This window comes from Urocitellus parryii, chromosome 12 (genome assembly GCF_045843805.1).
Source record: "Urocitellus parryii isolate mUroPar1 chromosome 12, mUroPar1.hap1, whole genome shotgun sequence".
NCBI classification, from domain to species: Eukaryota; Metazoa; Chordata; class Mammalia; order Rodentia; family Sciuridae; genus Urocitellus; species Urocitellus parryii.
The window spans coordinates 64,718,621-64,740,591 of record NC_135542.1 but is presented as its reverse complement, the minus strand read 5'-3'; the positions used below and the strand labels follow the sequence as shown (position 1 = coordinate 64,740,591).

The following is a 21,971-nucleotide window of genomic DNA, read 5'->3' as shown; positions in this document are numbered from 1 at the left end:
ATGAGGAGATTCAGATACCCCAGACTTCAGGGGTACCCACCTGAGTGGGAGAAGAGTGAGGAGAAGAGCGAGGGGAAGAGCCTGTCACGACTCATGGGAGTGTCAGGACAGAAAGCTGCCAAGCGCGAAGAGCAAACTAACTTTATTCCCATGAAGTCAAAGCCAGGCATAATCTACAGTGAGAGAGTCAGAATAGAGGTTGTCCTGTGGGAGTACTGACAGGAGGATTGGATGGGGGCAAGGCCCACTTCTGAGTGCTGGGAACATTCTCTGTCCTCTGGGGGACAGTACATGGACGTACACATCGTATATATACAAACACACCAGACTTGTGAACCCTTATTGTAAGTTACGCTTTGGAAAAATTGTTTTAAGAAAGAAGGGAAGGAGAAAAGGAGGTTAGGAGGGAAAGAGGCGGGGGAAAGAAAGACACTGGAGCAAGTGGTGCCAGGAAGGGTAGGGTCTTGAGGGAAGAGCAGGATGACCAGTGTCACTTAGGAGCTGAGGTGAAAGCAGTTGGGCTGGCTCTGTAGAGTGGCATGGATATGGCCCTGGCCTTGGAGGCCGCCCTGCCAGTCAGTCCTCTCCTTCACCACTGGTGTGTGTCCCTGGTGCTGTTGAATGAGTGGCATAGGACAGACCCTAACCTTGAGAACATGGAGGAGTGAAGAGACATTGCTCAGATCCTGAGGGCAAGGACATACCTGAGAAATCTCATGCTTTCTTAGCTCCCAGCACTGCAAATGGCCACGTCTCTGGTTTCCCGAGTGTCCTTTCAGACATGTTTAAATTTGATAATGTTTAATAAAAAATATAATTGACTACTATGATTTAACTAAAAGTCCTGCCTTCTATTTTTTTATATTTATTTTTTAGTTTTAGGTGGACACAATATCTTTATTTTTTTTATTTTTATGGGGTGCTGAGGACGGAACCCAGTGCCTCACGCATGCTAGGCGAGCGCTCTGCTGCTGATTCCCAGCCCCAACCCCCTGCCTTCTATTTTAATACGAGAGAGTTTCCCACAGAAACCACTTCAGCCTTGGTGGCTGTGCATGGTAGCTTTAGTACTGGAGACACCTCAGGCTCTCCTTGCTCCCTCACAGTTTGTCATGTGCTCATGGCTTCCAGTGCAAGCACTTTATTGTGAGGGAGTCCCACCCAGCGATATGGGGGGATAGTTGTCCCCGCACACAGATGCATGGGCAGCTGGTCTCTTTCTCTCATGCTCTAGAAGGCTGGGCCTTCACAGAGCAGGTGGGAAGAGCCTGTGAGCTTGCCAGGGTGGCTCTGTCCATTGGATCCTTTGGTTTGGATCTGTCTGCTTTTGGTGAGCAAGGCCCTATTTTTTTTTTTTTTCTTCCAGTTTGGGATCAGGGAAGCGATGCCTAAACCCCTCCACCCACCCTGGGAAACACTTTCCTGGGAACAACTGATTACTCTCAGTTTAAACTGTTCATTGCGGCCTTTTTTTATTATAGCCAGCACAGTTAGGTGTTGCTTAGTGATGGGGATTCATTCTGAGAAGCGTGTTGTTAGGTGAGTTGGTCGTTATGCAAATTGCAACGTACTTAAATTGAGGCAGCTAGGATGTCACTAGGTGATATAACCTGTGGGACCACAGGCATGACATGACTGTAGTTAATTAAGGTTTTGCTGTCAGTTCTCCCCCTGATCCCCAAATAGGCTGCTCTATTAGATGGGATGGAGCTGGATCACACCAAGGCTCCAGAGTCCTGTGAGGGCTCAAGTCCTAACAAGGGGATTCTTGGCTCAGCTCAGAATTAATTCATCCTCTAAATGGAAATGTCAAAGCCTGGCAAACATTCTTGCTAATGATTCTGGTGATGGAACTGTTCAGGGGCAGCAAACAGTAGGCCACATGGAAATGGATTCTGCTGGTGCAGCAGGGGCTGTGGCTCTTGGGAGACAAGTCTGATGACCTAATCTCAACATTCAGTAGTCTCTGGTCCTCGATAAAGAGAGTGAGATTCCAATTTTCCCTTTCATTTTATTCTTAACAAAGGAAGGTGACTTGGTCTAAGCACCTGAGGGAAGGTAGGGGCTGGGTGGCTATGGGAGAGGATTTCCAAAAAAGGTGGAGAGAGCAGCAGTGACACTCAGATCAGCCAGGTGCAAGACAAACAGGTCCAGAATGCTGTGGCAGCTGAGGAGAAACGCCCAGGCTGGCTCTGTCCATCTGTGGCATAGGCGAGTGTGGTATGTTGTACTGTTGAATGCAGGCTGAGCACCCCGAATCTGAAAACCCAAAGTGCTCCAGAATCTCAATTTCTTTAAGTGCTGATGCCACAAGTGGAAAATGCCACACTTGACCTTGTGATGGGTCACAGTAAAAATGCAGGCAAACTGAAAATGATGTGTAAAATCATCTTTCAGCTCATGTGCATAAAGTGTATTCGAAATGTATGAATTTCATGCTTAAACATAGATCCCATACCTAAGATATCTCTGTCTCTGTCTGCCCCCCACCTCTCTCTCTCTCTCTCTCTCTCACACACACACACAAACTTTCAAATATTTCAAAAAAAAAAAAAAAAAAAAACCAACAACAAAAAAAAATACTGCTAGTCCCAAACATTTTGGATAAGAGATTCTCAACTTGTACCAACCACCTGTCATTGAAGGGGTAGACCAGAAGATGAACTGTCGGTGTGCTCAGGTAGTCTTGTTCCTATTGCCCCAGGTGCTGAGCTTTTAGACCTTAGACCTACACCTCCCTTACCGGGTCCTTCGTGTCCATGCCAGAATTAGGAAACCTCCCAGACACCTGTGACAGCACCTCAGGGCTGGAAAAGCTGCAGACACCACCCAGTTTCATATTTTCTTGACCTGTAGGTAGAGCACCTCAAGTACACAAGGGCAGAAATAGCATCAAAAGGGGACTGGGGATGTGGCTCAAGCGGTAGTGCGCTCGCCTGTCGTGCGTGCGGCCCGGGTTCAAACCTCAGTACCACATACAAACAAAGATGTTGTGTCTGCCGAAAACTAAGAAATAAATAAATAAATATTAAAAATTCTCTCTCTCTTTCTCTAAAAAAAAAAAAGAAGAAATAGCATCAAAAGACTTCACATAGTAAGTCCCCTTCTCTCGCTGTTCCTTTCAAAAGCACAAAGAGAAGGGAAGCTTTCTATACCATTATTTTAAAAGTTTTTTATTTTGAAATAATGAGACTCAGGAAACTTCAAAAATAGTACGAGTCTGTGAACTCCTCCTGCAGCTTCCTACAGTGGCTCGATTGATATGAACACCAGGAAATTGACATTGGTACAAATACAGTAATCTAGACTGTGGTCCTTGTCCAGTTTCTACCAGGTCTGCATGTACGGTGTCTTTGTATGTGCAGTTCTGTGACATTTAATCCCATGTACATATTCATGCAGCCACCATCTACATCTGCAGGATGTAGACCCCAGAACCTCACAGGAGCCCCTGGAACTGCATCCTCTTCACCATTCCTGCCCCCTGGCAGTCACTATTCTCTGTCTCTAAAGGGAATTTGCATTTGTAAACTTTTTTTTGAGGGTTATTTTTTTTAAGTCACTTGAGAGTTGTCCAAGAGAGTCATCCAAGTTTGTAGGATCAGTAGTTTGTTCCTTCTTATTGCTAAGAAGCCTGATCACTTCTCTCTTTGACCTTCTGCCAGTCTTAAAGCCTTTCTGCCATAAGTTTAGCTTCTACATCATAATTTTTGTTTATTTTGAGATAGCATCTAGATTGCTGCAGCTTGGCTCTAACTTGTGACTCTCCCGCCTCAGCCTCCCAAGTGGAATTACAGGTGTGTGCCACCATGTCTGGCTACATCATTATTTTTTAAATATAAAAATTTGATCTTGTGGAAGTTAATTCTAGAATTTAAGCAATGGATAGGTAGTTTCAATAGATGACTAATCCAAAATTCATTAGTAGGAATAACTCAACTTTGCTTATTTCAAATCATACATTATAGCATGTAGCTAGAATTTTTTAGTTTTGAGGGAATCTCACTTTGTAACATACCAATTCTAAAAGTACAAGGGCTTGATTTTGATAATTTTTCTAGATTACATGCTCCATGAGGACAGGAGCTAGATCTTTTTCATCTTTGGATCCCCTGCTGAGCCCAGCACAGTTCCTTGTGCTAGGCAGGTTTTTTGTTTGTGTTCTTTGGGTGCTAAAGATGGAACCCAGGTTTTGTGGGAGCTGAGCTTGTGCTCTACAGCTGAGCTGCGTCCCCCGCCCCCAGGCAGGTTCCTGATGTGTATCTGTGCACATTCCCTAGGAGTCAAACTGGCTGCAGAAGGTGCTGGCAGCAAAATACATTTTCTTGTTGAGATTTAAATTTAGAGAAAAGGAGCTGTCTTATTAGGACATAACAGCTTATATTTATGTTAATTAAACAGAACTCTACTGTTGACAAGGGGCAAGAATGCCATCTTCTAACCAGGTTACCAAGTCACCACAATTCAGTGAATGGTGGTGAGAGTGAATCTCTGCAGAGGGTGGGCGCCAAAGAATCCTGTGACCTTTTCCAGGAAGTGTGCTGGCTTGGTAGCTATGTGTTCAGTCAAAGGTCTTAGGACTTAGCATTAAAAAGTTGGTTTTCCTTTTCGAGGCCATTTCTTACCGTACCCAGGCTGTCTCGCGCTCCTTTATTGCAGTCTGGTGAAAGTACACACTGTCAGGAGTTCCAGTCAGCCTGTGGAGCTGATTTTACTTAATCCCATAGAGATATTTAGTCACTAGCACCAGCAATTATCCATTTTCATCTCTCTCAGTGGATGGCTCCCTAGGAAAATCTATTTTTCAGGGTTACACGATAACATTGCTAAAAGGGGAGGTAGAGAGAATACCAAAGTCCTGTGGCCAAGCAAAGGGCAGGCCCAGACCCACGCTGGTAGTGGGGAAGTGTGAGACAGGAAAGAGTGAACAGCACTCGGCCAATGACAGAAGGCACCATGCTCAACTCAGGGAAGTGGAAATTGCCCAAAACCTTGAGAATGAGGGCGCAGTGTTTTCACTTAAATAGGTTAAAATGAATGCTCAGGACTAAGGACTTCTGCACCTTCAGTCCAAAGTGGCAGGAGAGCAGGAAGTTGGTGACAGCTCCTACAGTGTAGTGAAAGCCTGGGAGTACCTCCACTCCCTACCCCATAATCACAGGCACCCCACCAATGTTGGGACCCTGTTCAGAGTCCAGTTTGCCTTTTTAATTTTTCTTTGTAGGTATAGTTGCACAGAATGCCTTTATAAAAAATTTTTATTTGGTGCTGAGTATCGAATTCAGTGCCTCATGAATGCTAGGCGAGCACTCTGGCACTGAGCCACAGCCCCATCCTGCCTTTTTTTAAAAGCCTGATCACTTCTCTCTTTGACCTTCTGCCAGTCTTAAAGCCTTTCTGCCATAAGTTTAGCCCATTCCCCGGATTCTTCTCAGGAAAAATCACCCATTCTACAGTGTACCTCCCCTGTAGCAGGAGCTACAGTGGCCAGCCACATGGACGCTGGAGGCAGGCTCCTGGCCTCAAATCCGGGTGTAGCCACTTGCTAGTATCTGGGTAGTATTTGGCTTTTCTGTTCCTCAAGTCTCCTTATCTGTAAAAAGGCAATAATGGAATTTAGGATTAATTAAAGGATTGACTGAAGTAATACATGTTAAGCACATTATTGTTAGGTGTTACAGTCACTGGATAACATCTAGGCACATGGCAATCATATTTTAAACATTGCACATCTAGTTTTCATTTCAGCCCATTCATGTTTTTATCCTTTGAGACACAGACATGGTATCAAGTTTTTCTGCTGGATTTCTGGATTTTTTTTTTTTTTTTTAAATACTGGGGATTAAATGGAGGGATGCTCTATCCCTGAGCTACATCCTCAGCCCTTCTTTTTTATCTGAGACAGGGCCTAAGTTGCTAAGGCTGGCCTGAAACTTGTGATCCTCCAGCCTTGGCCTCCTGGGTTGCTACGTATGCACCACAGCTGGCTGGATTGCTAAATTCTTTTTTTTTTTTTTTAATATTTATTTTTTAGTTGTAGTTGGACACAATACCTTTATTTATTTATTTTTATGTGGTGCTGAGGCTCGAACCCAGGGCCTCACACATGCTTGGTGAGCACTCTACTGCTGAGCCACAGTCTCAGCCCTGGATAAAAACTGTCCAGTAAGCTGAAGACATAACCCACAAAGGAGAGTGGATACACAAATGAAACACGTGGACATTTAGGAGGAGACATGAAAATTTAGTCTGTTAAGGATTATTTGCTCTTCTCCCTATTTCTTGAATACAGTTTGTTCTGCATATCAACACTTTGAAGGTTACAGGATGTTATTACTGAAGGTAGAGTAGAAATTCAAGTTCTTTTTGGAAAAGGTGAACCAATCAGCACAAACTGAGTCATATTATTACTATCTGAGATTCTGTGAAGAGGAAGAGCTGCCTCTTTGCAAGGGGCTGCATCTTATTTTTTTTTGAAAAACACCTAGAGACTTTTCTATGGTCCCTGAAGACATCAGTTGTGGGCAAAACTTCTCCAGCAGTGAATGACACACATGTCCAGCATTGCTCTGGGCAGTGGGCTCACACAATCTGGGACAGGCTGAGACCGACACTGGTCCTCTCCTTAACTTCTCTTACTTCTTTTCCAAGATCTCTATCCTTTTCCTTTCCTTCTGTTTCTTATTTTTAAAAAATTCTTCCAATTGCTTTTTTCCCATAGTTTTTCTTGGTGCATTATAGTTGTATACAGTGATGGCATTTGTTCTTTTTGTGCCTGCATACAATGTAACAATATATTTTGGCCACTCCCCACCTCCTCCTCCCATCCCCTGGTTCCTTTTCTCTACTGACCTCCCTTTGATTTTCATGAGGTCCCTACCTGCTCTTCCCAATGTTTCTTTTCCTTTTACTTCTCTGTCTTCCACATGACCCTTGACTTTCTGAGTTTGGCTTATTTTGCTCAACATAATGGTCCCTAGATCCATCCATTTTCCTGCAAATGACATGATAATTTCATTTTTCTTCATGGCTTAATAAAACTCCTTTGTGTCTATATACCACATTTTCTTTGATGGACACCAAGGCTGGATCCATAGTTTGGCTATTGTGAATTGTGTAGCTATAAACATGGGTATGTACATATCACTGTAGTATGATGACTTCAGTTCTTCAGGATAAATAACCGAAGAGTGGTATAGTGGGGTTATAAGGTAGTCCCAGGCCTAGTCTTTTGAGGAGCCTCCAAGCTGATTTCAATAGTGGTTGTACTAATTTGCAATCTCAAAACACTGCAAAAGTGTTCTTTTTTTCTCCATTTCCTTTCCAGCACTTATTACTTATTTTTCCCCCCTTTCTGATACCAGGAATTGAACCCAGGGGCACTTAAACACTGAGCCACACATCCCTAGTCCTTTTAATTTTTAGAGAGAGGGTTTTACAAAGTTCCTGTACTTGTGATCCTCCTGCTTCAGCCTCCTGAATCACTGGGATCATGTTTATATGCCACCATGCCTGGCCCATTGTTTGTGTTCTTGATGACTGAAATTCTGACTGGAATGAAATGAAATCTCAGTATAGATTTGCATTTCCCTAATTGCTAATGATGTTGAACTTTTTTTTATATATTTGTTGGATATTTGCATTTCTTTTGAGAAGTGTCTAAGGTATTTGCCCACTTATTAACTGGATTGTTTTTTCGTGTTAAGCTTTTTGAGTTCTTTATGTATTCTAGATATTAATTCTGTCAGAAGAGTAGCTAGCAAAGATTTTTCTCCCATTCTGTAGGTTCTCTCATCACATATTGTTTCCTTTGCTGTGCATAAGATTTTTATTCTGATGTCATCCCATTTATTAACTCCTGGCATAATTTCCTGAGCTTCAGGGGTTCTCTTTCTTCTATTTTTAAATATGTCTTCTTCCTAGTCTGGTGGAGTTACGGTAAGCTTTGAAGTTGCGGATGGTGAAGTGCTGGCAGGGCTGTTACCTAGTTACTTGAACACGGGCTGCTCACTCAGTCCAGAGGGACTTCCTTTCCTCAAGGACACGGGCAACTTCTCCGCAGCATCATGGGCTGGGAGCCAGGAGCTTGGGCACACTTGGCCTGCAGCAGGTCCTCTTCCAGGCCACTTACTTGATTCATGTCCGACATGGATCTGAGGCTACTCTTCAATCTATCTTCTTGTCTCCAAAACATGTCTTACTCCCTTCACTTCATTTCCAGCTTTATGTTGGAAACATAATCTAGAAGTTGATGTACCCAAAATCTAACTCATATTTCCCCAATGACTAGTTCCTTTCCTGAATTTCCTGTTCCTTTCTCTACACATCCTGTCCAACATTTATTATTTGTATTCTCATTTTACTTATTTATTGTGGCGCTGGGGATTAAACCCAGAGCCTTCCACATCTAGTCAGATCCCCAGGTCCCCTTTTTTTGGGGGGGGGGGTACCAGGGATTGAACTGAAGGGCACTTAACCACCGAGCCTGATCCCCAGCCCTTGTTCTTTTTTGGTGACAGGGCCTTGCTAAGTTGCTGAGGCTATCTTTGAACTTGTGATCCTCTTGCCTCAGCCTCCCAAGTTGCTGGGATTACAGGCATGAGTCACTGCCTGGCCCCCTTATTTCTTTTCTTCTTTGTTTTTTTAGTATTTTATTTTAGTTGTAGATGGACACAATATCTTTATTTTTTTGTGGTGGTGAAACGTGAACCCAGTGCCTCGTGTTTGAGGCAAGCACTCTACCACTGAGCTATAATCCCAGTCCCCCCTTTTAAAATTATTTATTTAATCTGTTATACATGATGGCAGAATACAATTCATATTACACATATAGAGCACAATGTTTCAAGTCACTGATTGTAACAAAATATTTTCACACCATTCGTGTCTTCATACATGTACTTAGGGTAATGATGTTGAACTCATTCCACCATCATTCGTAACCCTTTGCCCCTCCCTCCTCATTAAGAAAAAAAAATCACATTGCTTAATGGGTTTGTTTGGGTCCTATATCAGCCACTCTCAGAACTGATGAGACAGTAGGTCTTGCCCCAGGACAGCCTCTCATGGGTAATCTGTGTAAATAGCTTTGAATTTACAATCATCAGAGGAATAAGGTGATTGTGAAAGCCCCATCATTTCTGTTATTGTATAATGTTTGGAATACTCTGAACCTATTAATTCTTCACAAAAATCTGTAGTAGCCAGTTCATGGCTGAGTACACAGGAGAGATGGGGTGAAGCAAGGAGTGCCATGGTCTACTGAGTTCAAGTTGTTCACAAAGACCAACACTGGGAAGGAGCCAGGTCAGGCAGGTAACCAGGATCACCAGGATTATCCAATATTAAATATTAGAGAAAGTGGAGATGAGAATTAAATTAAAGGTAAGCCATTCCCCAATTACATGGGAGCATAAGTCAGAAGTAATTTCCTGTAATGTTATGGAGTTTGTTACTACCCCAATGATCTCATCCATAACAGCAGCAGCCAGCTGGTAAATGTTTCCTTCTGATTGCCATGTCTTCTGATAATTGGTTAGTTATGGACACTAGCAATATAAATGAAGAGTTAAGAGAGACAAACATTTTGATTATTTTATTTTTTAATCTTCAAAATTTTCTGCCATGACACAGGAATGCATGATAGAAATGGCTCAACATCTTCACATGAAACACTTGGATTCATTTTCATTCACAAGTTTTTCTAAAAACATCTACAATTTCATAATTCCCACCCATTTCCAACCATTATCACAGATTTAACTGACCATTAAACAGTAGTTGCCAGCATTAGATAGCCGGAACGCTTTCTGCACATTAGTAGTGTCTTTGGAAACTACCACCCAAGAGTATCACAATTATAAATTTCATTGTACATGGCAACTCCAAAGGTGACTGATGTCCCCAAATATACTCCCTGCTTATTCATGGAGAAGTATATCCCCCAGGTACTTTGTTCATTTCCTGTTCTTACAGAGAACAGCACATGCTGACCTGACGGTGTAGTTCTCATTGCCAACAGGTGGTGATACTTACTGGTGCTCTCTGGTAACTACATACAGAACATACCGAAAAAAGTCAGGTTGCTTAGAATCTACATCTCTTGTTTTGTAGAGAACTACTTTGAGGTTTTTAAAAAACAGTTGTAAACAAAAGGAAAGAGATACACACAGACATATATCTATACACAGAGAGACCTACACCGAGTATTGTGATGTGGTGCACATCTTCTTACGTAGAGCTACACGCTAACAGAATGTCTCTACTCGCCCCTTCACACACCCACACCCTTCCATACAGCGTGTGAATATAAACGTAAGTGTCCTTGGGAGTTCACTGGAGTTTTCATATTACCAAATGATGATGAAATACCTGATATGTATTACTCCTGAGAAGATACAAGAAGGGAATGACAGTTCTGATGCACTTTGGAATGGCACAATCACGTAAACGCTTGCATACTTAAGACTTTTGAACTCATCCAAAGTTTCTAAACACGATCCAACCAAAAAAACAAAACAAGAAAATATCAAAACAATGTGGCAAATTAAAAAATAAGAAAAAAATTGTAATCAAAGTATAAACAAACATATAGGAAATGCATATCTGTCAGTAATTATTTTAAAGTAGGAGACACGTACTTAAGAAAAACATAGTTGTGGACAAAACTTAAAACAAAAAACAAAAAACTTTTCAATGCATAATAATACATGCATTGCATAAAACAGCCACATTTGATTTGCAAAGCTTATAGCAACTCCGTTAGAAAAAAAAATCACCACATACAGCAAATCTTTTAAGTATGTAATTTATAAAAAATTACTGTGACTGTTATTCACAATTCTGTAAAAAAGAACTTTCAATTTGATGAATATCCTATCAGTATAATTAATTTATATAAAAATTACAACTAATGAATTTCAAGCACCAATTGAATCACTTAAACTTACTGTATTTATATTTCTCCTTTTGAGGGAACAAATGACGATGAAGGCTAAACTAAAATTAGCCAGCTAATTATTACAGTTTAGTTTTAAAGGCATGTGGTTTTTCTTCTTCCATTCACTCGAATGGCAAATGTTAGAGAATGTTTAGGCCAGCAAAGGACTCCTTGGAAGAATCCACCATTTCTGAGCATCAGTGGTTTAATATACATGAAAAGCTCTTCAACAAACTAATGCTTTCTCAGTTCTAGGATAAAATAGATTTGCACACAAGAAATTAAGGACTATTCCTTAGAAAAGGCAGCACCTATATAGTAGACTAACAAGCACATCTGGACATCTACTGGTAGTGTAAGAAGAGGCATTATTATTCAAGAAGGCAACACCATTGCACTTGGCAATACTGAAGTTTTTCTTAATTAAAAAAACTTCCATTTGACATTTGGGGTGGGAGGATATCTCAATAAGAGCACATTGTTTTCCCCAGTTTCTTTTTCTAAGTCAGGAAGAAAAGTGGCAATCTAAGCCAGTAGATGCGTAACAGTGTTTGTGATGCCTCTGGTTGTTCCTGAAGAAAACACGTTCAGATAACAAGAGGGTTTATTTTCAATCAATACAACTGTTGTTTCCTGTTTCCAGTATTTACATCCTATCACATACACAGTGATTTCAGAGACATGATTAATGTTTCAGTCTTTATACTATTAGGTTTGGTTAATTTTAAATGCATACCAAACAGAACCTTTAGGCTGACTGCATTTGAGAGACTGAAATATAAGACTATTGAAGAAAACAGATTATGCAGAAAACACAATCTTGATCAACAGTGATTCTCCATCCTATTATCTGAACTTTATCACAAAATCACATACAGCTGAAGGAGAAAACAGCTGCACTGAGGACTGGGTCTCAGGACAGGGAGGGAGTGTCTTGCTGGCCCTCAGGAAGAGTAGCTCCACTCTGCTTTCCGCTCACCTCGATGGCTGGTTCTTCGTAAATAGGCTCACCGAGGTCCTCGCTGCCCTCCTCACTCTGTTCCTCGCTGTGGTCTTCGCCTGGCTCCATCGTCTGTTCCAGGCTATTCTCCAGAAGTGTGGGGGAACTGCTTATTCTACTTTCTTCTTCAGCAGTCTCATTTAAGGGCTGGGAGGGAGGCGGTGTAGGAGTATTAGACTGGATGGTATTTTCAATGGAAGAGATGGGGGCTTTGGTTATAGTAGTATCTGTTGTAATCTCATTCTGAGGCAAAGATAACTTTTCCACAAGTTTCCACTGAATGATGCTCATGTCTTTTCCACCAGTTGATATCAGATGACTGTCATTATGAGTAAAACTGACATTGGTGACATGGCTGCTGTGGGCACTGTACTTGTGACTGGGAGCCTATATAAAAGAAATTAAGACAGGAATATTAAAACTTATTCCTAGTCAATGAAATGGAGCTGACTGGCTAAGGGAAGTGACTCAGCTTGTTAAACAGGTAATTCAAATCAAAGCTATGAAGTCATCAATATGAGGAATAAGGCTAACAATAATTGCTTTTAAAATACCCCTTTATATAAAAGGAGAAACAAAACAATTGGTAACTACTTCTGTGAGATGGGTAGGGGGGAAGTGACTAGGTTGGTAGGATTGTACATGATTCAAAAAATAAATTTAAAAGTGCCAAAAGATCAAAATAAACTTGACAGTAAATGAAAAGGGACAAAATACCACCAGCTGCTAACTGTACAGCTGTCTTTTTGTCCTTAATAAGGAACAGGAGATAAGCAGTGTCTGCCTGGATGCTCACAGATGACCCTGTTTTCCCTCTGTGCATCACCGAATCATGAGGAGTAATTATTAACCCTGAAGATATTTTCTTATCAGTGACACAAAATTATCCCCCAAAACAGGTCCTAACCATACTGGTTTGTTAAGATGAGGTTACCTTTGCTTTGGAGCAGGGATACTGAAACAGATGGACTTTACAAAAGTCATCTGCAACAGCTATCACCTTTCTCTTGTGGGATCGCACCAGTGCATTTATGTCTGTCCCATCTGATCCTTCTGGCCAGACACCTTTGACATGTAAACAACAGAAATATAGAAAAATCAGCCTTAAAAAACTGAGCTGTGATGCTGTACATGTTAAATCTAAATAGCCTCAAGATGGAAAACTTAGACTCAGTAGTTCTTAACAGTAGCCAGCAGGTGGGGCTGATATATTAATTTTAGCTTGACTCCCTGAACAATAAGCTCTTCCTTTTTCAAAGGAAAAGTTTAGCAGTTACTTGTATGGCAAATTCAAGAACAGAGCCATAGCACTATGTCTTCACAGTAGATTCTAAGTTCCTTCAAAGCAGGTGACTCCAAGATACCTCGAAGACCTTCTGTTTTATGGAGATGCACTGGTGGGAGGGACGTCCACTGTTCTAGCCTGCTACACCACAGAATTTTCACAGAAACATTATTTATGTCCAGAGATCAGGCATACCAAATGTAATGGTATGTTACAATTATTATTATTATGCAATTATTCTGAATCATTACAAGGCACTGGTAATGTTGTTGAACACAAACTTCCATTAGGTTACATTAAAACCGTGGAACCATTTAAGGTTGGCCTCCTGTTGGCTGAATGTTGCTCTAGAGAATAAATAAGGCTTTGGTAAACTTGCTGAACAAGTAAAATCACTTTTGTTATCTTGTGACAAGTAAATAATTACTGTATTATTATCAGCTACTAGCTAATGTTTGAGTTTCACCCAAAATAATTAAACTGTTATGGAGAAGTCCGGATTGTTTTGTTTTAAATTTCTTCCTTGCTTTTTAGTCTTCTCTATCCTAAGAGCATAATGGATTTGTTTTCTAATGTACACAGCATAAACAGATATTCAGATCTGTGATCAGGCTGGAGACAAAAGCCCAAATTCCAGAAGGCAGAGATGTATTATTAAAGAAAAAATATAATATTTTGGATATCTGCTTTGGGTATTGGTGCCACATTCATATCCACTATTTTAAATACTGAGCATAACGCCTCTTTACAAAACAAGGCTTTATAATTTTAACTTTTCCATTTATCTTCTAACCCTTTTGGAGGGATATGTAAAGGCTTAGGAAACTGTTACAAAAGACAGATTTCTAGAAATGTCCAAAACATCAGATTAGAAATAATGTCCAAATTTTATCTTTAAATAACATCTACTAAAAATGCCTTGGTATTTGGACAAACAGTGCAGGGATGGCTTAACATCCACATGCAAAAGTGTAATTTTTGAATAGTGCATTTTGCAAGGACACAGAGAAACTGAAACCCTCATTCACTGCTGGTGGGCATGTAAAGGGTGCAGGCACTCTGGAAAACAGTCTATTAATTCCTCAAAAGGTGAAACACAGAGTTAGCATTTGAGCCAGCAATTCCACTCATCAGAGAGACGAAAACATGACTACAAAAAAATGTGCACATGATTGTTCATAGAAGCATTATTTATGATGGCTAATAAGTGGAAACTAACCTAAGTGTCCATTAACCAATGGAAGGATAAACAAAATGAAGTATATATCCATACAAAGGGCTGTCATTCACAAAAAGAATGAGGTACTGAAATGTGCCACAACATGAATGACCCTTGAAAAAGTTATGCTAAATGAAAGAAGCCACTCTCAGTGCATCATATATTGTATGCTTCCACTTACATGAAAAAGAATAGAGAAAGTAGATTAGTGGTTTCCAGGGTTGGGGGAGAGGATGAGGAAGGGAGAGAGATGGAGTGTGATGCTAATGGGCACAAAATTTCTTCTTGGGGTGATGAAAATGTCCTAAAATTAGACCACAATAATTCCACAACTCTGTAAATATATGAAAACCAACTTAGGTGAACTGAATAGTATGTGAGATCTCAATACAGCTGCCATTAAAAAAAAAATGACTTTACCAATTTAAAAGCTTCATTTGGAAAGGAGGGGGGAAAGGAGGAGGAGGGAAGAAAATCTGCATTAGTATGTAAATTCCTTTCCTTTTGACTGTCTCATATTTACTGGGGACCAAATGTGCTGAGTTCTGCAGAGAACAATCCTGTATTGGTTAAATACTAATACACATTTAATTTTTTCTGACAATGACATTAATAGTGATAACACTAAAGAATGTAAATGGACTATATTTCATTTATCAATTTAAGCAAGTAAGCATAAATAAAAACCTCAGAGATCGCCTCTTCACATCAGGGGTTATGTTCTTACCAAAGACTTGAAAGCCTAGCACACAGGTATACGTCGTCCAATCTATGTCCTTACAATCCGAGCGATTCCTGATTAGTTTGCAGCCACTTTCAATGTCCCCTTTAAATTTAGAAACAGGAAGTATAATCACAGTGCTTGTGTACAAATGTATTTGAAAGTGCATCTTGATTCAAACTAGCCACGTTTACTTGTATTTATAATCCATACACTGAAAAACATTAAGACACATTTAAAAAGGGAAAAAAAGTGTTTACTTAACAGGGTTTTATAGAACTACAAATTGATTCACACGGAATTGTTTTTTTGTTTTCTCCTAAAAAGCATAAATGCCCTATGGCTGTTATCCTTCTCCCTGCCTCCAGGAAAAGTTGTTAGATGAAAAAACATTAAGAGCAGCATCAATCTTACTGAGAAATTTCTTACTACTACTACATGTGCCTTTAGTTCTACACCATTAAACTCATTACTTTTCTGGAGAAGTGAACCACATTTGCAATTCTCATTACTTAGTTCAGAGTAACATATGCTTTGTCAAGTTAGAAGCCAGCATACATTCTCTTGGCTTACTAAAAGCCGAGTTTTATTCACATGCAAGCATCTCGTGATTTCCAATAAATTACTTCAGATAATTCATATTCTAGGCAGCCTGTTCATTAGTGCCCATGACAGTCACATCTGAGCCCATATATGATTATTCACACTTACAGTACAATATCTCATAGTCTCCCGAGTTAGACATTATATGCTTGTTGTCCGGTGACCAATCAAGGTGTGTGATGTAGCTGGAATGTCCCTAGAGAAAAACAGATAAACCGTTAGAAAGCATTTAGAGTTCTGAATGATAAACAGTTTATTAGCCAATACTGTTTTCTGACTAGCCATTTGTCAGAATTCTTAAAGAACAGGGAGCAGTATCACAGCCTCTAAAGCTGAACAAAGCCCACAGCAGGTCCTCAGTTCTTTTTCACTCTGTTGTTGGAAGCCAAAAATGCAGATATGTAAAGATGCCAATGATACATGAAGAGTTTTAGAACTCAAGAGATCTCACCACTATGGAAACTTAAGGACTTGGTACCTGGTAGAATCTTGCTGGCCTTTCACCTAGATACCAGAAACAAAACTACAACCTCTGCTAGAGCATTCTGAGAATGACAGTTTCTTAAGCCCAAATCTTAGAGGACACTACAATAGATAACACTCCCTCAGGCCTTATTTCAAGCCACTGGTGTCCCAGTGACTCCATTTATATATAGTTGTAGTTGGACAGAATACCTTTTTATTTATTTATTTATTTTTATGTGGTGCTGAGAATCGAAGCCAGGGCCTTGCATGTGCTAGGCGAGCACTCTACCACTAAGCCATAGCCCCAGCCCCCTTCCCCCCCCGCCCCCCGTGACTCCATTTTTGAGAATGAACTATAATTGTTTATAAGTAACAAAGTACAGTTTTTCCAGACTGTTTGTGGCACCAGAACAGTCAGAATGGAGGTCCTGAAAAACTGTTAACAAAGAATATTTGGGGGTAGGAGGAAATCATCCAATATTGCACTTCTTTAGAATAGCTTAGACCCAATATATACCCGACTCCTGAAAGTTTAATCCTTAAACAGGACACCGGTAATCTTTTGCTGCTTCGATTTCATTAATACAGTGGGAGAGAAAACAAAAGAAATTTACTAAAAGCTGAGTGTTGTTAAACATGTAAGCATCTGGTGATTTCCGATACATTATTTCAGATAAGTTACACAGATCTTAACGTTTACCAAAGCTGATGGCCTAATTTTGTACTTTTAAAATTACAAACTTCCTGCTCACAGGAAGACAAGGTCTTGCTGTGTTGCTGAAACTGGCCTCAAATTCATGACCTACTGTCTCAGCCTCCTGAGAACCTGGGATTACAGATGTGCTATCACTTTGGGATGATTTTATTAAAGTTAAATTCATTATACGTTAGGCATAGTTTTCTTTCTCTTTTTCTTTTTTTGAGAGACAGGTCTTTTAAGGTTACTGACACTGGACTCAAGCTTGCCATTCTCCTACCTCAGCCTCCGAGTTGCTAGGATTACAGGCATGCCTCACTATGCCTGGTTTAGGTATGTTTTTAATGTTTTACATATGTTCTCTATTTCACTAGTCTTCTGAAGCCTAAGGATGTGTCCCCTAGACCTCTGTGGACCTATTATACCCACTACAGTGCTGCATAGTATTTGTTCCTATTTTTGTGTTTGGGCATATATTAGGTTGGGAATCACCATGCACACAAGGAACCTACCAACTTAGGAAGAAATAAATTTTTTTTCCTTAATGTGGTGCTGGGGACCAAACCAGGGCCTTGAGCATGCTAACTACACTTTTTGCCACTGAGCTATGTCCCCAGCCCCAATAAGAAATCAATTTTTAAAATCAGAAAGACAGGGTTCACACAATCTTTTATGCAGTACACACGAAACTGATGCTTGGTACTCTAGTGTCTGCAGAAGCCATGCTTCTAAAACAGAAAACTAGCCTGTAATCCCAGTGACTTGGAGGCTAAGGCAGGAAGATTCAAAGTTTGAAGCCAGCCTCAATAACTTGAGACTGTTTAAAAAGAAAAAAAAGGGGGGGGGGGAGGTGAGGGGTTGGGGTGTGGCTCAGTGGTAGAGGGCCTCTGGGTTCAAACCCTAGTATTTTGAGAAAAAAAAGCAAACAAACCACCACCACAATAAATCAAAACCAACAACAAAAATCTGCTATTACATGAAGGATTTAACCAGATTAATTATAACTACAGACCTCCAAGAAATACTCTACTAATGTAGAAGTGTTATCTGCTTCTATGTGAAAAGCTTTTCACAGCATTACTTAGAACAACATTAAAATAAACTTTATGTACACATAATATTCATATAATTCATATGAATGCTAGACACAATATGTCCAGAAAGTGAATCAACATAAAGTATTCTCAAAAAGAATTCTTGAGCAGCAAAATCCCCAAATTAAAAAAAAAAAAAAAAAAAAAAAAAGAGCCCTGGGGAAGTTATCAATTCATACTGAAAAATAGTGAATATGTTTTCTCTGAAACTGATGCCAACAAATAAGCAAAGATTAAATGCAACTGCTGGGTCTACAATATCATCTACCCATACATACTTCAGAGTATCTTTTTTCCTCCCTACTTAGAGGCCAATAAAAGTAAATGTTGAGGACCTCAATTTGAAAAACCTGACACTTTTTGAGTTCTGGCACGGTATAAAAGGTTTTGGATTCAGGAGCATTTTGGATTTTGGATTAGGGATGCTCACCAGGGTTAAGCCTATGAAAATATTCTTGAATCCAAAAAAAACTCCAAAGTTTGAACTGTTTCTGGTTCCAACTCTTTTCAGATAAGAGATAATCAAATGTATATGCACAGCTTGGGGAAAAAAATAGCCTCAAACTTCACCCCCATAGGGCACTAGCTGGCAGCATAATCTGGTATATCTTCTTAAAATATTTCAGCAAAATATTATAAGCTGGCACTTTCATTACTGCCATTAAGTAGCTGAACAGTATAACCACAAAATAATTACAAGTGAAGGAGACAAAGAACAGTATCCTGGATGGAAAAAATTCAGAAATACATAAACTTAAATTTTACAAGCTGTATGGAAGATTAACATCTAAATCAGTGGTTTGCAAGTGATTTAAACTTATCAGGGAGATAAAAAGCGCCATCACTGAACACCGCTCTCTACAAATAACAACAAGGCCTAGATTTAGTGATCTAACTCCTCTCCTGAGTAAGCCTCTTGGTGTCTCCTTGCCATCTATAGCTGACTTGTCCAATGGCATCTCTACAATGATGACAATATTCTCTGTGTGTTCCAGTTCAGTAGCAACCAGTCACCTCTGGTTTCTAAGCACCTGAAATGGATTAGTGCTTCTGGAAACTGAACTGCACTTAATGTTATGAACATAAAGCTGTGGCTGGTAATTGCTATATTGAATAATGCAAGTAAAAAAACAGTTCATTCTTTCTCTGCTGATCTTTTATTATTCAGTAAATTTCTGGAAAAAAAAAAAAAAGGTCTGTTTTTGAACATTTCTGTTGCATTAGTCTTGTCCTATTCCTGATCAACTGTCAGTTTTTTGTAGCATGTGGAAAATTTCAGATGAACTTTAGAACTATTTTATCAGACCCATAAATATCATGTTAAAAATTTAAATAAGACTGCATCACACTTGGAGAACAGTTTGCAGAGAAGAAATCTTTATCAAATGTTTTCATCTAGAAACATGTTATGTGTCTATCCTTTCAGTTCTTAGTTTATGTCTTTTAGCAATGTTTTACACGTTTTCCTGTGCTTGTGTGGCTAGGTCTATTTTCAAACCTTCTACAGTTTTCGCTGCTATTGTGAATTAAAATTTTCCATCACATTTTAAAATATACTTTTGCTGGTTTGAGGAAAAAGAGACCTTCATATAGTGATGAATACAGACTGACAGTTGCCTATCCAAAACATTCCTTTCCTTGGGTGCCCAGCTAAAACATGATTACCCAATCTCCTCTGCAGTTACGGGCGGCAGAAGTCATTTGAGTATGGGTTCCAGAAAACCTTTAAGAGAAGTGAGCTACAAAAAGTAGCTGAACAGGGGCTGAGGTTGTGGCTTATCAGTAGAGTGCTCGCCTAGCACGTGCAAGGTCCTGGGTTCAATCCTCAGCACCACATAAAAATAAATGAAATAAAGGTATTGTGTCCAATTACAACTAAAAAGCATAATTAAAAAAAAAAGTAGCTGAACAGTGTTCAGCTTCTGGTCCTTGCTTTTAACCTTTCTACATGGAACTAAGTTGTTATGGCTGGAGTTCTGACAGCACTTTATGATATCGAAGATGGAAGCAGCACACTAAAGAGATAAAATAGAAGGAAAGAAAGATTCTAAATTTGCCAAGCATGGTGGTGTATGCCTGTAATCCCAGCGGCTTGGGAGGCTGAGACCCTGTCTCTAAATAAAATACAAAATAGGTCTGGGGATGTGGCTCAGAGGTCAAGTGCCCCTGAATTCAATCCCCAGTAACAAACAAACACCCCCCCCCAAAAAAAAGGATGATCTCTTTTCTTTGTTATGTGGTGTTGTGGATTCATCCTTGCACATGCTAGGCAACTGCTTTACCAATGAGCTACAGCCCTAGTCCTGAGGACCTCTTTTAAATGAGACCATATCCCTAATTTAAGCCACTAGGTACTATGTAAAAATTTTGTTACAGTAATATTGAATTATGCTAGTTTACTGAAATTCTGCATTAGTTTTATGGTTTATTTTCTTGGAGACAGTTATCAAAATCCTGATCAAAAACCTCCTCACTTTTACCAGCAGTTCTTGTAATGCTTCTTAGTGTATACTTGTAACTTCATATACTTTTATCTTCTGGGCTAAGGTCTTTGAGTAACATTGTAAAAAGGTACATAGGAATTAGTCAAATAAAAACCATTTTATTAGTATTCAGGTACAGAATAAATCTTTTTTTTTTAGTACTGGGAGGGTTGAACCAAGGGGTGCTTAACCACTGAACTACCTCTCCAGTCCCTTTTATTTATTTATTTAGAACAAGGTCTTGTTGAGTTGCTTAAGGCCTCTCTAAGTTGCTGAGGCTGGCTTTGGACTTATGATCCTTCTGCTTCAATCTCGTAAATCACTGGGATTACAGGCATACCCACCATGCCTAGCCAGAATAAATCTTAATTCTACTGCAAACAGAATAGAAACTAGGTCAATCAGGACACAAAATCTTTCAAGGAAAATATTCAACTAACCACAGTTTGAAACTAATTTTGAACTTCAATGTATTGTTTTAAATTTTTTTTGTAGATGGACTCAATATCTTTATTTTTATTTGTTATTTTTATGTGGTGCTGAGAATCAAACCCAGGGCCTCACATGTGCCAGACAAGCGCTCTACCACTGAGCTAAAACCCCCTACAATAATGCTAAATGCTGAAAAACACCTCTAAGTACAACATAGGGTTCATTTGCTTGAAAAAAATGCTAAAAGGCTGAGTGCCATGGCTCATGCCTGAAATCCCAACCACTCAGGAGGCTAAGACAGGAGGATCACAAGTTCAAGGCCAGCAAAAAGGGGCTGGAGGTTGGAGATGTAGCTCAGTAGTAGAGTATCCCTTACTGAGTACATACATTATCATATCTAAATCTCCCAGCAACCTTAATATGGATGCTCACCCAGTAGATAATGTTTAGGAGGCACATAATGTTTTCTAAAGCCACATAACAAAGAATTGGTAGGGCCAGGGTTCAAAGCTAGGTCAGAGGATTCCGTGGCAGGCAAGATGAGCATGGCATTTCAGCCTTTTACTCATTTCTGTAACACTGAAGACAAAGTAATGTAAAAGTGCCATTTGTTCATAGGTAAGCTGGCCCCTTTTAATACATTTTCAAAATAGTACAGGAAAAGCCAAGGTAAAGAAATATATTGTGAGCCAGGCACAGTGGTTGGTGCACTCCTATAATGCCAGAGGCTCTGGAGGTTGAGGCAAGAAGATCCCAAGTTCTAAGCCAGCCTCAGCAACATAGTGAGACCCTGTCTCTAAATAAAATATAAAAAATGGCTGGGGATGTGGAATAGTGGTTGAGTGCCCATGGGTTCAATCCCCATATCCAAAGGGGGGAAAAAAGGTACAGTGTGCTGAAATAAAAGCAAAAAGACTTCCTAACACTGGTACTGAGAGGCTCTGAGATAATATATCACTAGTCTTTAAGTTCTTTTTAGCTACAAAACTCTTCTATCATATTAAATCTTACCAGAGAAGCCCAATATTATGTA

At 39.8% G+C, this 21,971-nt stretch overlaps 1 protein-coding gene across 1 annotated transcript in view; it reads right to left on the bottom strand.

Annotated features, from left to right (window-relative positions):
• Positions 1-9,626: 9,626 nt before the first annotated feature.
• Positions 9,627-21,971, bottom strand: part of Eml4 (EMAP like 4) — a 137,616-nt gene continuing 125,271 nt past the window's right edge. Inside the window, exons 21-24 of the mRNA XM_026411004.2 lie at positions 15,876-15,963; positions 15,171-15,269; positions 12,874-13,004; positions 9,627-12,326 (exon numbers count right to left, since the gene is read on the bottom strand). Of these exons, the coding sequence (XP_026266789.1) occupies positions 11,853-12,326; positions 12,874-13,004; positions 15,171-15,269; positions 15,876-15,963 (792 nt within the window). The 3' untranslated portion in view covers positions 9,627-11,852. The remainder of the gene's footprint in view (positions 12,327-12,873; positions 13,005-15,170; positions 15,270-15,875; positions 15,964-21,971) is intronic.